This window comes from Pan troglodytes, chromosome 14 (assembly GCF_028858775.2).
Source record: "Pan troglodytes isolate AG18354 chromosome 14, NHGRI_mPanTro3-v2.0_pri, whole genome shotgun sequence".
NCBI classification, from domain to species: Eukaryota; Metazoa; Chordata; class Mammalia; order Primates; family Hominidae; genus Pan; species Pan troglodytes.
Window position 1 is genome coordinate 20,552,465 of NC_072412.2, and position 21,712 is coordinate 20,574,176.

The following is a 21,712-nucleotide window of genomic DNA, read 5'->3' on the forward strand; positions in this document are numbered from 1 at the left end:
GAGCCAAGATTATGCAATTGCACTCCAGCCTGGGCAACAAGAGCGAAACTCTGTCTCAATAATAATAATAATAATAATAATAATAATAATAATAATATAAAAATATAACTCCTATATGTATTAATAGCATTTACACTATATTAGGTATTATAAGTAATCTAGAGGTGATTTAAAGTGTATGGGAGGATATGCATAAATTACATGCAAATACTAGACCATTTTATTTACTTACAGGATCTTGCTCTCTTACCCAGGGTGGAGTGCAGTGACTCCATCACTGCTCACTGCAGCCTCAGCCTCCCGGGTTCAATTCATCCTCCCATCTCAGCCTTCCGAATGGTTGGGACTACAGGCGTCCACCACCACGCCTGGCTAATTTTTGTTTTTTGTTTTGTAGAGGCAGGGTTTCACCATGTTGCCCAGGCTGATCTTGAACTCCTGAGCTCAAGTGATTCACCTGTCTCGGCCTGCAGAAGTGTTGGGGTTACAGGCGTGAGCCACTGTGCCTGATACTAGGCCATTTTATATCAGGGATTTGAGCATCTGTGGATTTTGGTATCTGTGGGAGGTCCTAGACCAATCCCCACGGATATCAAAATCCGAGGATGCTCAAGCAGACCTCAGTATCCCCATGGATACCAAGAGATAACTGTATTGAAAATATTTTTCAATATTTTCAATATTTTTCAAACACTACTCCACATCTATTTTTAATATGTGGTGAGCACATCTAAACACGTAGAAAAGCTAGATACAGGCATTTGAATGAAGGACCTAAGTTTAACATTGTATCCACAGGAGTGCTGAGTGAAGTTTATCATTGTATCCACAGGAGTGCTGAGTGAAGTTTATCATTGTATCCACAGGAGTGCTGAGTAATAGCACGCCTGTGGATCAATGCTTCTAAATGCACATTCTGGCGGGAACCTTTCCCCTCCTTCACTGCCTTCTGCCCTTCCTTCAACCCATGAAACGAACGAGGGCATAAGTCCAAGAAATGCTGTAAAAATTGCATTCCCGTAAGTGATTTCCAGAAGGCAATGTTCCTTTCCAGTGAATCTTAACAAAAGGGTTGGAAAGCAAGTTTTTCTCATTTTACTTTTAGCATCGTTGACAACCTCTCCACATCTAGAGAGGCTCTACATGTTGCAAATAATTCACATTTATTTTAGAAGGTTGCGGTAAAAACTTAACAGCAGCTGGTCCACATTATATGCACAGGATCATAGTTGGTAAATCTTCTAAATAGAGGGTTGTCACTTCCGGTGGCTGAATGAGACAAACCATAAGCCATCATTTCTCACTCCCTCTATCAATTAACACCCAGAGGGGTGTTGTACCTGTATGCCTGTACCCCACACAGGGCCACTGCCTGGAAAGGCAGGATGCCTGTGGCTCTATTTCCACTACTCACCCATTCCCTGGAGTAGGCGCTCAATTAATAGGCTGAGTTTAACACACAGGTACACAGCATGGACACTGTAAAACTCTTAAGTGGGATCACATTATATGCAGATTGCAGATTTCAGCAATTTGACTTTTTTTTTTTTTTTTTTGGAGACAGAGTCTTGCTCTGTCACCCAGGCCGGAGTACAGTGGCACGATCTCGGGTCACTGCAACCTCTGCCTCCTGGGTTCAAGTGATTCTCCTGCCTCAGCCTCCCAAGTAGCTGGGATTACAGGCACCCACCACCACACCTGGCTAATTTTTATATTTTTAGTAGAGACAGGGTTTCACCATGTTGGCCAGGCTGGTCTCGAACTCCTGACGTCAAGTGATCCACCCACCTCGGCCTCCCAAAGTGCTGAAATTACAGGCATGAGCCACCGTGCCCGGCCTGCAATTTGATATTTTTACCCGTCTTCAAGATCTTTCCTTTCTCGTGGAGATACTTCAATTTTTATAAATATAGCTACAGGAAATCTTTAAATGGCTTTAATAACAAACTTGGCTTCTTTGGAAGGGCACTGGAACACAGATGCCATAAAATAATTCTACATAATGAAATCTATTAATTATTCAGCATTTTAACAATCACAATTCAACAACTTACAGTGATCTGAAGGTTCTCAAGATCCTAAATGACTTGTGAAATTAAATTATGTTCAGTAAAAAGCTAAGTTAAACTCTTCAGGTTTTGAATAAACCTAAGTAAACAACAATTTTGTTGCACTAAAATAATACCTATCTTAAAAGTGGTTTCCCCAAACTATTAGCCAATCTCTTTCTCTAACTAAGCACTATTTTACCAGATTTTCAAGTTGATAAAAATAATAGTTATTCTCTCATTTGGTAAATACCACTTTATAACAAAGAAAACACTTCAAATACAAGACTTTGTTTATTAATAAAGTAATTCATTATGACTTTTGAAAAAAAAAGTTTTAAAATGTTCTGTGTACATATCAATGTAGGTTAGGCCAGCCAAAAGACAAAGCAAAGCATCAACATTAAGTCACAGGCTAGGATTATACAAATAAGAGCAAACACAAGGCTTATGATACTTGTTAGGTAAACACAACCAAACTAAACTGTACTTCAAATTTGTTTATATAAAAGCATATTAAAGCTCACTTTAAAATAGTGTCCATCTTTTCTTTTAAACGGGCATAGACTCATTTGCAGTCATATACAAATATACCTAATAGCTTTCTTCATCTTTTAATACAAGTACAATTCCTTGCTTCTTTATGCAACCTAACAAAATAATATAGAATGAAGTCATTAGAAAAATATGAACCTTTCTGAATCTATATTACATTTTTAATTTAAATTGGAAAATACAGTTTAGATCATATGAAACATATGGATTTCAGACATGTATTATCTGTTTCTAACAGATTATTAGATACGGTCTTTATTTTGGCTGAAATGCAAAAATATGACTTTCTTAATAACAGATTAGTTAAAAATACTTTCCATTGATAGCAGTGCTAGTCCCTAGAACAAAAGGTAAGCAAAACTTATTTGTAAGTTACTGCCTATTCAATGCCCAGAATATGTAGATCCTAAATCTAAGCCCTTAACATACATCTACTTTAAAGATAACTGAAAGATCTCACATGCCTGATAATCCTTAATTTAAACAGTCCTGTAAACATAGTCAAAATCTGCTAATAGAAATACAATTCAAGTAAACATTGCATATTTGATTTAAACCACCTTACAGTTAAATTCACTCATGACACATTGGATCATAACCACTAATATGTAAAAAGTTTTAAAAAAATCATCCTTACGTATAGATGAAAATAAACTTTGTAAACTTGTTCATTTAAAATAACGAATGTACTGCAGCTGCTCTTTGGTTTGGCATAGTTTCAGGTACTGAATATTCAAGTAAATTTGTTCCCAGGTAAACCAAGTCTCCTAATTTGTTTGTAATGGCAATGGCAAGACCTGAACTTCAACTTTATTTTTCTTAAGGTGTCATCACAAAGTGTTTGAAGGACCAAAGATAGTACTTCTAAAATTTGACAGGGCTTCATTTTGATTTTTTCTCTCCAAATAGTTGATAGCAATAATCAATACCAGTTGAGATACCAAAGAGGCAGCCTTTCCCTGATTCCCACACCACTTGTAGGCCTTTGCTAGAATGGTCATTAATACGTATGAATCAGTTCAGCTAAATATTATTTAGAACGTGGCAAAATGCTGGCTGTAAATTAAATCAAAGATAAGTAATTCAAAGGCTTTAACTGAAAATTTCTGAAAAGATGTTTGCTGTGCTATTAAAGATGTTAAATAACAAAAATTAAAAGAACTGAGAAAGACTATACCATGAAAGTGCATAATAGTGAAGAAAAAAATGAAGTTCCCTTGGCGTTAGCCAGGTGCATGCAAATCTTTTTATCTGAATGTAGAAATGCAAAAAGTACCAGGAGAACATTTCTGAAAGTAGTCAAGTATGTTTTAACATTTATCTCCTTATAATATGCAAACTGCCAAACTGAAGTTATGTTTTTAGTTGGTAATTGATATATATATATTTTTGAGATGGAGTTTCACTCATCGCCCAGGCTGGAGTGCAGTGGCATGATCTCGGCTCACTGCAACCTCCGCCTCCTGGGTTCAAGTGATTCTCCTGCCTCCACCTCCCGAGTAGCTGGGACTACAGGCGTGTGCCACCATGCCTGGACAGTTTTGGGGTTTTTTTGTATTTTTAGTGGAGACAGGGTTTTGCCATTTTGACCAGGCTAATCTCGAACCCCTGACCTCAGGTGATCCGCCAGCCTTGGCCTCCCAAAGTGCTGGGATTACAGGCATGAGCCACCACACCCAGCAATAATTGGTATCTCTTAAATCTCATTCTAGTTTGCTAGAATCAAGATTATTAAGGAGTTGAAACAAAGGTAGAATCATCCATACTATAATATCCCAAATTATGTTTTCAAAGCTAACTCATTCCTTTGGTTCAAAAAGAAAAAAAGTTGCCTCCTTTTAAAATCTAATATTAGTATGGCTGATGGAAATTAGGCCAAATTATAAACAAATTATAAACCTACAGTAGCAACCATAAAATTTATGCTGTACTAGGAAATGATAGAGCTATTCCTAGTGTATTATTTAGCATACAGAAGGTACTCCAAAAAATTTACTGGGGCGGGGCGTGGTGGCTCATGCCTGTAATCCCAGCACTCTGGGAAGCTAAGGTGGGTGGATTATTTGAGGTCAGGAGTTTGTGATCAGCCTGGTCAACATGGTGAAACCTCGTCTCTTCTAAAAATGTAAAAATTAGCCGGGCATGGTGGCAAGAGCCTGTAATCCCAGCTACTTGGGAGGCTGAGGCAGGAGACTCTATCGAACCTGGGAGGCAGAGGTTGCAGCGAGCCAAGATCCCGCCACTGCACTCCTGCCTGGGAGACAGAGCAAAATTCTGTGGAAAAAAGAAGAAAAAAATTTATTGGGTGAATGAAAAGTGATTTTGCAAAATTAGGCATCGCAGAATGTTAGAAGTCATCCAGTCCAACTCATTCACAACACCCCCTCCCCTGCAGTCCCATTTTACAGACAGGAAGCTCCAACCTGTAGTACTCACAGATGCTGCTGAGATTCATCTCCACCCACTCACTGGAAGCAATCAATTATTTTGGGGGGTGTGTGTGTGTGTGTGTCTGTCTAAAAGGTGTAAATGAGGAGTGACATTTCTACATTGTTTATTCTGTACTTTTCCTTGGAGTTAATGCAACACCTCCTGTCGCTTAGATTTTAAAAGGAAAAAGGAGAAGTGTGTCTAGTCATAAAGGGGTTGCTGTTAGGAAGTCAGACTTCAGACTGTGCATCTAAGAGTAGAATCCACTTCTCAAGAGACTGGGAATGTAAAATGACCACTCAGGTTAGAATTTCCAACTGACAGCCAGGAGGAAAACTTACTCTAAAGTTTGTTTTGCCTAGTTTGAATTGCATTTTAAATCACTGTTTAAGCTGTTACAGTATTACTGTAAAAAGTTTCAAAGTAATTTTTAGTCATTACCTACACTGAAATTTGAAAGTGAAGTCAACAGCATACTTTATTCTAACTGCTGTTAAAACTCAAAGCTATTTTTTTTTAACAAATTACAATATTCCTCTTAGATTTTCTTCTGGACACCTATACTTCTTCCTACTGTGTCCACTATTCTCCAGCACATGTACCTTTGTGTTTCTCTGCCCATGTACATACCCCTGAAAGTTCAACAAAAAAAGCTATAAAATAGCAGAGAGAACCCAAAATATTTCTTATACTGCCAAGTTCCCTTTAAACCTTGGGCACTTGCTCTACTACATGGTTATATTAATGCTCATAACTAAGCTTTCGATGAATTAGACCAATGTGTTCTATGTTCTAAATGATATTTAGATATCTGAATCCTTCTGTTATAGCCAACAATAAAAAAAGTTATTAAAAATGTTGAAAAGTATAAAATAGTAATTATAAATTAGCAAATACCCAATTTAAAAAAGCAGTTTTCCTTATACAGTACAAGCAACAGTAATTTGAATATTAGTCACTTTCAGCCACCATTTGCCCTAGATGTACTTTAAAGTTTTTAAGCTTGTGTTTTTGGAGTGAAAATACGGATACTTATTCTAATAATGTAATTCAGGTATCAAAAAATACATATGCATGTTAAAATGTGATGACAGCTCATATTATAGCATCTCATAACAGGTAAGTATTATTTCCAGAATAACATTAAGTCACTTTTGTAGCTCTAAGTCAATGCTGCACAAATGGACACTTAAGATTAAGGCATCGTTCTGCTCTGGAGTAGTGCTTCTGTGAATCCCAGGAACTGTACAAAGGCTTTCCGTTTTAAAAAATATATCTTCTGTTATACTTCAGTTATTTCATTCCACTGATCATTTCCTTGCAAATGAAAATTGAAAATACCAGTCTATAATGTTTTCATACACCTACAAAAAAAGAAACACATTATTGGTTAAAACTTGATTTTTTATTTCTGAAAATATTTACTAAATGGTTCTGTGGGCTAAGGTACAAAGCTACTAATATAACAAGATGGAAAATGAATTCCTTAACACTACTAATATTATAATAATAAAGATTTTTGTAGCAGTAAATGAGTGGGTATTACTGTCTTCCCCAGAAGCAATCAAAAGAGTATTTTAAAAGGGAGAATCTTACAGTACTCCCAGACTGCTAACTTGGACATCATCTGAGAAGACATCTGGTCCACCTACACCTGTCCTAAGATTGGTGCAAGATGTAGAAAACTTCCCACAGCAACTGTTAAAGGAACTGCAGCTGAGGATTCTCAACAACCACAAGCATCAGCAATTATTTCCGCCCGCATTAAGAAGAAATGTGGACCTCGGACTGAGGGCTTTTCTGGGAACCAAGTACTACTCCACAGCTCCAGCTCTTGGTGGCATGGACCTGGCTTACAATCACCGTATGCGGGACACATAGCTCCTCTTCTGACTGCAGCGCACTCGGCCCGACGTGACCTCCACCCCTAGTGCCTGTGATCTGACTCTGCCCGACGTGACCTCCACCCCTAGTGCCTGTGATCTGACTCTGTCCTGGGTCTTAGGTTCTGGCTGCAGCCCTGCACGCAGGCTCGAGGTCCTCTGCAAGGACCTAACTGCTGAGGACAAGCCCACAAGTGAGGAAACAGATGCTCCTCTAGCTGACACTAAAGATAAGATGCCTTTAGAAAAACAAACTCCTGTTATACAGGAACAGGATGATAAATGCGATAAGCTCCATGTTTGTGGTAATTTACTACTTAGCAATTTTCTCTTGCTGTGTCTTTTACAAACCATATGACATAAATAAACCTCTTATTTCCTTCTCAGAGCCTTTAATTTTGGTCATTTTTCTCTGGGTCGAATTTCCTCAATAGTGGACAAAAGTCACCTTTTTTTCTTTTTTCTTTTTTTGAGACAGGGCCTTGCTCTGTTACCCAGGCTGGAGGGCAGTTGGTGCCATCTTGGCTCATTGCAGCCTTGACCTCCTGGGCTCAAGTGATCCTCCCACTTCAGCCTCCCAAGTAACTGGGACTATACAGGTGTGCATCAACACAAACCTGGCTAATTTTTTATTTTTTGTCGAGATGAGGTCTCACTATACTAATTTAAGTATCTGACCCAGGCTGGTCTCTCACTCCTGGACTTAAGTGATCCTCCCACCTTGACCTCCCAAAGTGCTGGAATTAGAGGTGTGAGCCACCTTGCCTGGCCACCTTTTTTTTTTTAATTAATAAGGTACTGCCTTCTGAAAAGGCCAGTGGTCCACATACTAGTCCTAAACTATTTTTATTAGTTTCGTCATTAATTTACCAACAAATAATTACTAAGATTATTCTATAAGGAATAAGGAAAATGAGATTTGGGCAGATGTTACATTCTAGTCTTTCCTGTACTGCCTAATTTTGCTGATATAATTAAAAAGACTAAAAAAATAGAACTGCAAATTGTTTAAAGATTATGAAATATGCAAATAAGCTGCATTTATTCAAGGATTACCTTTATACTGTCTTACCTTGCTCTTATTCAAATGGTTAGTTATGAACAAGTGGTACTCAATTTTCTATTGCCATTGTTACATGGTTATTTGTCCCTGTAAGCATATAATTATATATGACATGACAAAAAAAAAAAAAAAAAAGAAGTATTAAGTTTCTGGCTAAATGGTAAAATGACAGCAAAAATGACTATCATGTAAATACAAAATAGGCTTATGGTGTCAACCATTTGTCTTCTTACAGAACCTAGAAGTAAGTAAAGAGCTAACATTAGCAGTCAAAAGTTTGATTTTATGTTTATCTTGTGGAAATACCTATTGGCTTTAAAGATGTTAAACAGCAATAATTAAGAAGTTCACAAAATGAACTTTTCCCTAGATCGTTATTTTTTAGAGACGGGCCTTAATAGTATTGCCTAGGCTGGCCTTAAACTTTGGAATTTTTCCTTGACCTTATACAAAAGGTGTAATGATCCCAATGAAGATCCTAAAGATACCAATTTAAGAGAATGTTTTAAATGCTGCTAAAAGTCAAGACAACAACAAAAAAACCTCAGAAATTCTAACAGTAGGTCTTTAAGGGTATTTAGGGTGTTTGCTACAGTTAGTACAAATGGAGCTAAATGTCCGGAATCATTTTTCTTTTTCCTTTTTTTTTTTTTTTTTTTGAGACAGGGTCTTGCTCTGTCATCCAGGCTGAAGTGCAGTGGCATGATCATAGCTCACTGTAGCTTCAATATCCCAGGCTCAAGCAATCCTCTCACCTCAGCCTCCTGAATAGCTGGGACTACAGACACATGCCATCAGGCCTAGAAAATTTTTTTCCCAAAGTTTTTGGTAGAGATAGGCTATGTGGCCCAGGCTGGTCTCAAACTCCTGAGCTCAAGTGATCCTCCTGCCTCAGCCTCCAGAAGTGCTGGGATTACAGGTGTGAGCCACTGTGCCTGACCCAAAACCACTTTTCTATAGTGCAAGGAGATAATCAGTGTTATTACTATTATCATTAAAAAACAGATGTGTTTTAGACTGTAATGCTAGTTAAGTAGCCAGACAATATTTTAAACCCAGGTCTGATGAAAATTCCCACTTCAATTTTACTGACTATTCTATACCTGAATCCTCAATTCATAAATGATTAAGAGTCACCTAGCAAAGGTTAAATTATATTCAGTGTGCTCTTTTTTTTTCTTTCTTTCTTTTTTTTTTTTTTTTGAGATGGAATCTCGCTGTCGCCCAGGCTGGGGTGCAGTGGTGCGATCTCGGCTCACTGCAGGCTCCACCCCCCGGGGTTCACGCCATTCCCCCGCCTCAGCCTCCCGAGTAGCTGGGACTACAGGCGCCCACCACCTCGCCCATCTAATTTTTTGTATTTTCAGTAGAGATGGGGTTTCACCATGTTAGCCAGGATGGTCTCGATCTCGTGACCTCGTGATCCGCCCGCCTCGGCCTCCCAAAGTGCTGGGATTACAGGCATGAGCTACCGCGCCCGGCCTTTTTTTTCTTTCTTCCCCGAGATGGAGTCTCACTCTGTCACCCAGGCTGGAGTGCAGTGGTGCGATCTCGGCTCACTGCAACCTCCGCCTCCCGGGTTCAAGCAATTCTCCTGCCTCAGCCTCCCGAGTAGCTGGGATTACAGGCACGTGCCACCACACCTGGCTAATTTTTGTATTCTTAGTAGAGATGGGGTTTCACCACGTTGGCCAGGCTGGTCTCTAACTCTTGACCTTGTGATCCACCCACCTCGGCCTCCCAAAGTGCTGGGATTATAGGCGTGAGCCACCATTCCTGGCCAGTGTGCTCTTTTTTAACTAAGGCAGCAAAGAATGTAATGCTTTTCAAGAATTATCTTCAACTAAGCAAAAGCTGGGACCCTAAAGAATAACACTGCTGGCCGGGCATGGTGGCTCATGCCTATAATCCCAGCACTTTGGGAGGCTGAGGCGGGTGGATCACAAGGTCAGGAGATCGAGACCATCCTGGCCAACATGGTGAAACCCCGTCTCTACTATAATACAAAAAATTAGCTGGGCATGGTGGCAACCACGTGTAGTCCCAGCTACTCGGGAGGCTGAGGCAGGGGAATCACTTGAACCCGGGAGGTGGAGGTTGCAGTAAGCAGAGATCGTGCCACTGCACTCTAGCCTGGTGACAGAGCGAAATTCCATCTCAAAAAAAAAAAAAAAAGAATAACGTTGCTTATTCAGAACAGCCAATGCCAAAAGAACTTTCCATATCTCAGTGGAGAAATATGTGGCTGGGTTAACAAAAACCTGCAGTTGCATAGAAAAAAACATGAGCCACTATACTCTCCTCGCTCTATCCCTTCCTCATAGAAGCTACTAAGAAACACAAACACCCTATATATATTTTATTTATTTATTTATTTATTATTATTATTATTTTTTGAGATGGAGTCTCGCTCTGTCACCCAGGCTGGAGTGCAGTGGCGCGATCTCGGCTCACTGCAAGCTCCGCCTCCCGGGTTCAAGCCATTCTCTTGCCTCAGTCTCCTGAGTAGCTGGGAATACAGGCGCCTGCCACCACGCCTGGCTAGTTTTTTATATTTGTAGTAGAGACGGGGTTTCACCATGTTAGCCAGGATGGTCTCATTCTCCTGACTTTGTGATCCACCCGCCTCGGCATCCCAAAGTGTTGGGATTACAGGCGTGAGCCACTGCGCCCAGCATATATTTAAAAGTTTCACATATTTTAGTATTTTTTAAATGTTACATTATTTTGATTTTTCCACATGTATTATATCTGGTGCTTTTCATTTGAACCAGACAAAGCAGTGTTTCAAATGAGAACTATTACCTGATTTGACGATGCCTTCTTCAGCTCCATTCTCCAGCCACTGAGATTCACTGTCCAACAAGCGGTTTTTTGATTCACTAAGTGGTTTGATAGGAAAAGGCTGATTTGAGCCACTACTGAAAAGAAGAGCAAACAACTTAGTAAATAGCTTAATGCTCAACTCTGGATACTTAATAAATTAATAAGCAGCAAATTAGTATTCCTTCTCCTAAATATGTGAGGGCAACTCATGAGATCTTAGCACTCTGAAAAAACTATCTTCAAAATAAAAATAGGCCCACAACCCCCCATTAAATGGCTCTCTAGACCCAAGAATCTGTATTCCAACACTGCCAATGAACCCAAGAATCTGTATTCCAACACTGCCAATGAAAACAATTAGTCAAAATTTAAAAAGCTTCAGAGGCCAGTCCGAAATGTTCTTAATATGTTAATCAGGAGCCATAGGTAGTACAAGGACAGGTGAGGATCTATATCTGTGGCCAGTACAAAACAATTACCTGTCATTTCCCAAGTTTTCTGCTTTCTACCTCTGCAGTTTAGATCTAAGGGGAAAAAATGATTCAGTGATTTAGCGTAGACTTATTTTTCTAGCTAAAAGATCCAGGGAGGGAGGGAATGGAGGAAGGAAAGGAAGAGGAAAAGGAAACTAATATTTGTTGGTTCCCTATTATGGGCCAGACACGATGCTAGGCATCTTATACACATTATCTCAACCCTCAAAATAAACTTTGGTGGTGGGTATCATTATCCTAATTTTATAGAGGTGGAAACTGAGGCTCATAGTTTAAGTGACTTGGCCAGAACCCTAACAAATGTTAGAGCTCAAAGGTCTAAGGCTTTAAGCTACGTTCTAAGATTTATGGTTCTTCCAATATTAATATGCTAGCTTAGAACTTATCATTTTCTCTTCTCCTACAACTTATTTCTGTAGTGAATAAATTACCAATGTTTTACTTGGACAGAAGTATCTCTAGCTTCTTTAAAATTTCATTTAAAATGAACTATTACACTGAATGTATGAAAGTTTACTTGCCATGCAAATATTATGGGAAAATTTCCTCTAAGATGAATTAATGAAAAAAAATTTGTATTTTTGAATTCTCATTGATAGTATATTAAAATTTATCAAATTAAAATGGTGATTAGTATAATGACTAATTTATTTGCAAAAACATAACTGACATAAACCAATCTAATCAAATCTTGAAAGGTCTTAGTTGCTTCCCAGCTTGCCCAGACATTTCCAGCTTTATTTGATTATCCTGGTTTAACTATTAATAAACAAGCATTCTCTTTCCTACTCGTAAGTGTTCTGGTTTAGATAATAAAAAATTATGGTTATTAGCACATATACCTTTATTAACCCTCAGTTAAAAAAATTTAAATTTCTCTTTCCCTAACTATGCTGGCTTACTAAATCACTACTGTAAATAAGATGTACACACAACACATGTATACGGTTTGCTTTATGATGAATATAGAAAAGCATAAGGACAAGAAGCATACCTTCTGGCATACTCATTCTGGTTTGTAACAGAAGCTTGTTCTGGATCCATCCCCACAAGGCGAGTTGGAAAACTGCAACCATCACCCAAGCTGCATAATGAAAAAGACTAATAATTTAAATAATGTTAAGTTAAATCAAAATGGTCAAATTTAACACTCATTTTTCAGAGACATGGCATACATTATCATAACTTGTCATATAAGGAAGTAACTCCTAAAATTTCTAATTTAGGGGTTATTACCTTGATACGGTTTGGCTGTGTCCTCACCCATATCTCATCTTGAATTGTAGCTCCCATAATTCCCACTGTCAAGGGAGGGACCCAGTGGGAGGTAAATGAATCATGAGGGAGGGTTTTTCCTGTGCTGTTCTCATGATAATGCACAAATCTCACAAAATCTGATGGTTTTATAAACGGGAGTTCCCCTGGCACATACTCTTGTCTGCCACCATGTAAAACGTGACTTGCTTCTCCTTGCCTTCCACTATGATAGTGAGGCCTCCTCAGCCATGTGTGAGTCAATTAAACATCTTTCCTTTATAAATTACCCAGTTTTGGGTATGTCTTTATTAGCAGTGTGAGAACAGACTAATACCTCTATTGCAGACATAAGCCCTTTTCTTTTATAATTTACATACATTTAGAAACAATGTCTTCTTTGCCTATTAAGATTATGATGCCTAGTATAGCACCCCAAGCATAGGTATTCAAGTATTTGGGTAACTGACCTGCTTATCATAATCATTCAGGCTCAAACTGAAATTCATGATGTAAGTTCCACATATTTATTTATTCAACAATATTCATTAAACAAATATTTACTGAATGCCTATGATGTTCTAGGTATTATTTTAAGCACTACGGATATAGGAAATAGTGAACAAAAGAGAAGAAAATTTTTGCCTTCAAGAAGCTTACGGTCTAAAAAGAGCACACTTATGCCTTATTTTCATATTATCTAAACACATCAAAATTGTATACTATAGGGACTTTTACTTCTAGCCAAGATGGAATAACTGGTAAACTGTACATAGTCAGAAACTGAACAGTACGAAATAATTGTTTTCAAAATAGGCAGTAGAGAACTGTGGTCTCAGAACAAACAAAAACAAAACCAAGTTAAGTTACAGCTTTCTGCCAGGACCCTGGCACTATGGGGGGTGGGAAACCAAGCAGAACAAGGTAGTTTCACTGAATTGAGATGACAGAGGTGGGAGTTTTCAGGCTGAGGTGGGCCAGGTGCAGTGGCTCACATCTGTAATCCCAGCACTTTGGGAGGCTGAGGCAGGCGGATCACTTGAGGTCGGGAGTTCAAGACCATCCTGGCCAACATGGTGAAATGCCATCTCTACTAAAACTACAAAAATTAGCTGGTGTGGTGGCATGCGCCTGTAATCCTAGCTACTAGGGAGGCTGAGGCATGAGAATCGCTTGAACCCGGGAGGCGGAGGTTGCAGTGAGCCAAGATCGCACCACTGCACTTCAGCCTGAGCACTCAGCCTGCCTCACTTTGAGACAGAGTGAGACTCTGTCTCCAAAAAAAAAAAAAAAAAAAAAAAAAAAGAGGGGCTGAGGTGGCTTAAATCTATGGGACAGAGTTGAGAGAGAGCAAGATATGCGGAGAAATGGCTACAGAAATCTGCACTGTGGTGTACCTGAAGTCTTTTGATAAATACTAAGCTGCATTTGTGAATCCAGGAAAAGAAAAACTGGGAATAATGAATGATGAATAATTCACAGAGCTTTCACAGCACTGGGAAGCATTCAAATTTGACCAGCTTGACTGGGGCGATCTCACTGAACACATGGATTTGGTAGAAATTCCATTTATTGGAGTGCTAAACTAGCACTACAGAACGTACTACTCTGGACTCAATGTAATAAAGCTTAAAACAAGCCTCAGGCCAAGTGCAGTAGTAATGCCTGTAATCCTAGCCCTTCGGGAGGCCAATCTACATAGGCAGCAAAGTAGCATTCAAAATGTCCACCACCCAATCAAAAGTTACTGGACATGAAAAGTAGCACATATGTGATCTATAGCTAAGAAAAAAAAAAGTCAATAGAAAAAAATCAGAAAATTAGCAATTTCAGTGAAAATTAGCAAACAAGACTTTAAAATGATTATAAATGCACCTGTGAATTAAAAGGAAAAATAGATACAATTAAAAGAGAAATGTAAGATATAAAAAAAACCAAACCAAACTTCCAGAGCTGAAAAATACAACATCTGGGCCAGGCATGGTGGTTCATGCCTGTAATAGCAGCACTTTGGGAGGATGAGGTGGGCGGACTGCTTGAGGCCAGGAGTTTGAGACCAGCCTGGCCAACATGGTGAAACCCTGTCTTTACTAAAAACATAAAACTTAGCCAGGTGTGGTGTTACGCACCAGTAATCCCAGCTTCTTTGGAGGCTGAGGCACAAGAATTGCTTGAACCCAGGAGGCACAGGTTGCAGTGAGCCTAGATCGTGCCACTGCACTCCAGCCTGGGCGACAGAGCAAGACTCTGTCTCTAAATACATAAATAAATAAATAAATAAATATTTTAAAAATCTTAAGTGAAAGATTCACTGGAGGAGCTTACCAGCAGGCTAGACATTACAGAAGAGATCAGTGAACTTGTGGATATTAGCAGTAGAAATTAACCAAAATGAAGCAGAGAAAAGAAAATGGCAGAGATGGACAAAATAGCAATGACTTGTGGGTCACTATCAAGCTATTTAACATATGTATACCCGAGAGTACCAGAAAAGCTGGTCAGGGAGGAGGTGGAAAGAGGGGAATAGGCAGAAAAAAATAAAGACGTAAGTGATGAAAATTATTCAAATCTGATGAAAACTAAGAACTTACAGATCTGAGAAGCCTAATGAACCCCAGGGAGGATAAACACCAAGGAACCTCATCAAACCACTTAAAACCAATGATAAGGATAAACTCTTAGAAGTAGCTACAGGAGGGGAAAGGATAGTAATTTACAAACAATGAAATAAAGATGGGAGTCAGGCTGACTTTTCATTAGAAACAATGCAGACCAGAAGATAATGGAACATCTTTAAACGAAGGAAAACAAAAAACAACAACAAAATCCTATTGACTTAGAATTCACTGTTTACAGAAAATAACTTCAAAATTTGTGTTTAGAGAAAATAACTTCAAAACAAGTAATCTGTGTTCCAACCAATGGGAGGGGGAAAATCTTGAATACATGAGACAATGGATAAAGTATACAAAAGAGATCGATGAACTTGAAGATACAGCAACAGGATCTATACAAAATGAAACACAGAAAAAAGACAAAAAATGAACAGTGCATCAGTGAGCTGTGGGAGGACCGTGAGTGACTGATAACATGTGTAATTGGAGTCCTCACAGTAATAGGGGGAAGGAGATGACAAAATAATGGTTAACAATATTTTCCAAATTTGATTAAAGCTCTAAAACCAGAGATCCAAAAAGCTCAACTAATACCAAGCACAAGAAAGTAGAAAACTAGATCAAGATATACCATAATCAAATTGCATGAAGTAGTGATAGTCTTAAAAGTAGCCATAGAAAAAACATATATAGACTAACAAAAATAAGAGTTATCACAATTTCTTATTAGAAAAATGTAACCCAGAAGCATAACATTTAGCAACATCTAAAATTTTTTGTTTTGTTTTTGAGAGATAGTCTTGCTCTGTTGCCCAGGCTGCAATGTGTTGGCGCCATCTCAGCTCACTGCAACCTCTGTCTCCCAGGTTCAAGCGATTCTTGTGCCTCAGCCTCCCGAGTAGCTGGGACTACAGGTGTGTGCCACCACATCCAGCTAATTTTTGTATTTTTAGTAGAGACCGGGTTTCGCCATGTTGGCCAGGCTGGTCTTGAACTCCTGGCCCCAAGTGATTCACCTGCCTCGGCCTCCCAAAGTGCTGGGATTACAGGCATGACCCACTGTGTCTGGCTAATATCTAGAATTTTATACCAAGCAAAAATGTCTTTAAAAAATGAAAGCAAATAAGTCATTTTCAGATCAAAAAAGGCAATTCAGTTAATCTAGGGAAAAAACCCATAACTCTTACAAATATGTCACTCAATCTTCAAATATTTTTCCCTTCTTTTTGATGACTTTGGTATATAGCTGGCCTAAAAAGGATGGAAACTGGAAAGAAATGTAAACTATCAATCATCTCAAGAATATACTCTCATTTACATTTGGGGTAAAATTGCAGTATGTGGTTGGTCTTCTTTGATTTAGGACACAACAGAATACACAATTCATTTCTGTGATAGGATCTTTGAAGTTGTGGCTAATAACTATAAATTTTTATAATTCTTTACTTCAAACAAGTTATTTGCATTTTGAAGAAAAAATCTTATTTAGTGAATCATCTTTTTCTTCTACTTCCCATTCAAATATATACTCTTCTTAACCTTATCTAATTAAAAAATGAAAAATAAAATATTTTATTTATAAAAAAAGATATTTTGAGTTTTCATTCTCAAAGTCTGTAAGAATATCATTATATATTATATTCTCTAAATCTGAAGACATTTAACCAGAAAAAGAGACTACCACAGATGCCATAATCTCTGAGACCCACATTTTATAAATTACCTTGAAAATATTGGAAGTAGCCAATATTTCTTTTCATCACCAAAGACTTGTCTCCAATTTTTACTGCATCCAAGAGAGAAACCATTTCCATCAGGTCCGTATGAAAATGTGGGTGCGCGGAATGATTCTGTTAAATATACATACATATATAAACTAATTAATCTATTTAAAAATTATAGGAGGGATGGAAATTACCAATTTTCTTGCTTATATCTTTGACACAAAAACTGTAAATATAATTTAAAATAAATAATACATTAGTAGCAATTAAAAGATAAATTTCTGAAACTTGGGAAAAAATAGCACATTTAATATTTCATCAACCTTATAAAGTAACATGTCAAAATAATTATCAAATATTACTGAAAATCTAGTATTGTGTGCTCAGTATCTCTTGGCTTTTTTTTTCTACAAGATATTCTAACTCCTGCAACTTCACTCATTATTTATGAATTTCCTACTATGTTCCTGATAGCATTGTACCAGGTATTTGGGATTCAAAGATAAATTAGATAAAATTCCTACCGAAGAACCTAGAGTCTAGCAAAAATTACAATGTTATAAGTGCTAACATAGCCATGACGTACTGGGAGCACAGAGGTGAAGGAAGCTTTGTCTCGATAGAGACATATGTGTGCCTCGGGGGTGCTTGTAGGGAAAGGTGAGCAAGCTGAGGATGACTAGACCATTATTTCAAGCTTGGTTGTTAAGTGATATAGAGTGAGGTCTGGAGAAAGATACAGGCTTCACAAAAAATGTTTTTTAATTTAAAAACAAGGCACTTCAGTGTGTTTTATAAGCTAAGGATAAGAACCCAGGGCATTGGGAGGGATTGCTGATATAAAAAAGTAAAATAAAAACTGAAGAAAGGGATCCTCGAAGAGATGGGAAGGAGTCTAGAACAGTTGTAAAGGTTAACCTTGAATACCAGAAAAGACATCTTTCTTCCTCAGAAGTTAGAGGAAGGTGAGAGTGATGGGTGTGAAACAAGAAATGTTTGTATGAGGCTATAAAGATGTGAAGATGAGAGTTTACTTGTGACTCCTTCTAATTTTTCTACTAGGAACTCATAAAATGGGTAAGGAGAGTGGGAGAATTATGAAAATCTGGAATAACCGTCTTGGGTAACAGGTGAGGGACCTGACCAGAAACATGTGACATTACTGCCAAACAGAGCTAAGGCCCTCAATGAGGCCTAACATCTTAAATCTGTAGCTATAGCAAACCTTATGGAGTAAGACATCCTTCTACAGCTTTCAACAGCCCCACTGTGCACGCGGATAGAGGATGGCTGGATAACCAGAGCCATGAATTAGCAAAGGAATAATGGGAGAAAGTCTAGGCACCAAAGATGTAAGGAGCTGTTTTTGTCAAGAGCTGTTAAAGTCATTTATCATAGGATCTAGAATGGACACGGGTGAGAAATAAAACCAGAAGGGAAAGAAAAACTTAGGAGAAAATTGTTGGAGAATAGAAGACTCAGGAAGTACATCAGAATACGGCAAATAGAGAATAACATATTCAAGTTTAAAATTTCATTTTCAGGGGCTCTTCAGTTCTAAGCGATTAAAAAACTCAGAATCAAAGGGACTAGCTTGCTTGTTCAGGATAATGGCATTAGCTTAAATGTAGGAACTCACTAAATGAGGGTAAACGATCTCAAGGTGGGTAGGTGACAGTTATGAAGAAGACAGAGGTGATACAGCAGAATAAGACACCCTCAAAAGACCCAAGAACAAACATCTGAATGTAGCAGTGGAGAACTAGCTAAAGACCAGGGCTGTGGGAGATGAAGCTGTAAAAAAGTGGTGTGCTAAGCAATGTTTTTTCAAAGTGTGGGTTAAAACACCTTAATAGACCACATAATCAACTGAGTGACTTGCAACCCGCATTTCCTTTTAAGAAACTAGAAAATATCAGAATATACTGCATATAGTAGAGATTAAAAAGGTTTTGTGAAACTTTTGCTTATTTTATTTATATAATTTTATAAATATTTGTGCATGTTCTAAGTCATGATACGAAATGCTGCATTTCTTACTGTGGCCACCGGCAAAAAAAGGTTTGAAAAAGATTGTTCAAGAGAATAGCAGGTTCCCTAGAAATGCCAATCTCTCACATACCTACGGGGGCTGGGCAGGAAACAAAGAAGGCACGACTGGCAAGACCTGCAGCAAATGACAGTGTCCACACCCTATCTAAATCCATGCCCTATTTTGGGTAGTCCACCACTGCTTAGCTCCATTTCACTGACGCCAAGTGGGAAAACGGGCCTACTACCACTAGATTGATCAGTTTTGAAAAGAAGAAATCTGGTTTTCTTTGTGAAATCACTCACATAGATTTTATTGGTTGGGGAGAACTTAAGGGCTGGACTTTGCCTGTAGGCTGCCTTTTTGTCATTTTCAATTAAAGGTAAAGAGATGGCATAATATTCTATAAAGATGACAAAAAAAAGTAGTTAATAGGGATAAGAAATTTTATTTACATGGAAAAGGGATGAAGGCATGATGGAACTGGAAGAGAAGGAACAAATCCTCACACTGGAAGCCCACCATAACTTACAACACAGCTCAGTAACACAACGTTAAAATGATCCAATAACTAAAGCATCTACATGTCTCACCCCAAATCCCTTAATTTTTCTGTAATTAAAAACTGTTCCCCTCCAACTTACCTGGCAGATATATGGCTGCAGATTGCAGGTGGATTTTAACTTTTTTACAAAACACTACCGTAAAAATCCTTATTTTGTGTCTTGGTATGTTAGCAGATACATGAATATTTCAATGATAACATAGCAGTACTTCTTACATGTCAATAGCTCAGTGAGCAATGCCACCATTGTTGTTTAGGGAATGTTTGTCCAATTATGTGAATACCTTACTTTCCCCCCTATATTTTCATTTTTTAAAATGAGCAAACAAAAAGAGAAATAAATGCTAATACTAGTGACACAATACGTAAGTCTCACTGACAACTGACACAAATATGGAAATAATGAGGCATGTCAAAAGCACTATTCCTTAGCCTCAGTCATGGAACATATGCCAGTTAAATGTGTTTAACTGTGGGGGAAAAAAGTAAAGAATATATATGGGTTGGGCAAGGTGACTTGCATCTGTAATCCTAGCATTTCGGGAGGCCGAAGTGGGAGGATCACTCTAGCCCAGGAGTTTGAGACCGGCCTGGGCAACATAGCAAGACCCCATCTCCATAAGAAATAAATAAATTAGCTGGGTGCGGTAGTGCACACCTGTAGACCCAGCTACTTGGGAGGCTGAGGTGGGAACACTGCTTAAGTCCAGGAGGTCAAGGCTGCAGTGAGCTGTGATGGTACTACTGCACTCTAGCCAGAGCAAGAGTGAGACTCTGTCTCAAAAAAAAGAAAAAAAAAAAAGAATATACATGAAATACATTGTTATGTTTTAGCTAAAAGATAAGCTGTAATTGAGGATATAAAGGTTTTCTTATTTGAGAACAAACTTCCTTAAAGCATGTAAATCTACTGTCTATCCCTTATAGATTAATTTTTTTTTTTTGAGATAGGGTCTTACACTCATTGCCCAGGCTGGAGTGCAATGGTGCAATTTTGGCTCACTGCAGCTAGTTTTGTTTTGTATTTTTAGTAAAGACAGGGTTTCTCCATGTTGCCCAGGCTGGTCTCGAACTCCTGCACTCAAGTAATCCACCCATCTTGGCCTCCCAAAGTGCTGGGATTACAGGTGTGAGCCACTGTGCCCGGCCTCTTATAGATTAATTTTTGAAACGACACTGTATGAATGCAGGAAAGTTTTTATTTATTAAAATTTATAAAATAGTTCTCCACTTTTATATATAACACATTACTGAAAATGTGTTAAAAAGTCAATCTCATTTCCTCAACCTTCTCCAAAATAATGAACCTTTATTATAAAACCATTGTTCCCATCCAGTCACAATTAATTTTACTACAGAATTATTTTATTATTTTTATTTTTTAGAGACTGGGTCTCCCTATGTTGTCTAGGGTGTCCTCCAGGGCTCAGGGGATTCTCCCGCCTCTGTCTCCTCAGTAGCTGGGATTATTAGGCACGTGCCACCAATTCGAGAGTCAGAATTGTCTTACACTTCTGTATCATCTGACCCTTGTTCTTCTCTAGATTTCATATTTATTTATGGTCATTGTCCTAAGTAATTATAATTTATTTTAACCTACTTACCTATTGTTGTTCTATTTTTTCCAACTAGCCAGCAGTGGTAGCTGAAAAGTGAGAGGACGCTGATGAAGAACATTGCAGACACAAAGAAAAGAAAAAGTACGTGGAATTTTGCACGTGTATCTGTCAGTTCATTCTGAGGAGGAAAAAAAGATGTTAATTTTGAGGTCAACCTCTAAAATATAACTTACAAGTTAGTTCTGCCTAAAGATTGTTGAATATATCAAAATACTTGCCATATTTGAAAACTAATAAATTACTTAATATATCCCAATGCAACAAGGGCAAAAGCAAAGAATTGGTATTACCAAAGCAACCTGCTTATCTAGGAGTTCAGGAAGAGTTATTTAAAATACTGCTCTTAAATTTTTTTTAATTTTAGCTTGGCATGGTGGTGCATACCTGTAATCCCAGCTATTGGGGAGACTGAGACAGGAGGGTCACTGAGCCTAGGAGTTCTAGGCCATCCTGGGCAACACAGTGAGACCCTGTCTCATAAAAAAAAAAAAAAAGCAATACTTTCAGTAATAAAGTGAAAAGATCGACTCTTCTACCCAACAAATTTTCTTTTGTACTTTATGTATATATTCAAGCTTTCTCCAACATCCAACATATATAAGCT

At 38.1% G+C, this 21,712-nt stretch overlaps 1 protein-coding gene across 37 annotated transcripts in view; it reads right to left on the bottom strand.

Moving 5' to 3' along the window:
* Positions 1 to 2,323: 2,323 nt before the first annotated feature.
* Positions 2,324 to 21,712, bottom strand: part of ZDHHC20 (zinc finger DHHC-type palmitoyltransferase 20) — an 84,860-nt gene continuing 65,471 nt past the window's right edge. For 6 of the 37 annotated variants that reach the window (XM_063791926.1, XM_063791923.1, XM_063791924.1 and 3 more), the window contains 6 exons: positions 21,094 to 21,226; positions 16,892 to 17,018; positions 12,294 to 12,400; positions 11,285 to 11,329; positions 10,785 to 10,900; positions 6,111 to 6,397 (listed from right to left, as the gene is read on the bottom strand). In XM_063791926.1, coding sequence (XP_063647996.1) covers positions 6,344 to 6,397; positions 10,785 to 10,900; positions 11,285 to 11,329; positions 12,294 to 12,400; positions 16,892 to 17,018; positions 21,094 to 21,226 — 582 coding nt within the window. In that variant the 3' untranslated portion in view covers positions 6,111 to 6,343. Of the gene's footprint in view, positions 6,398 to 7,988; positions 8,067 to 10,784; positions 10,901 to 11,284; positions 11,330 to 12,293; positions 12,401 to 16,891; positions 17,019 to 21,093; positions 21,227 to 21,712 lie in introns of all 37 variants that reach the window. The other 31 variants (XR_010150368.1, XR_010150366.1, XR_010150375.1 and 28 more) reach the window with 20 other exon arrangements.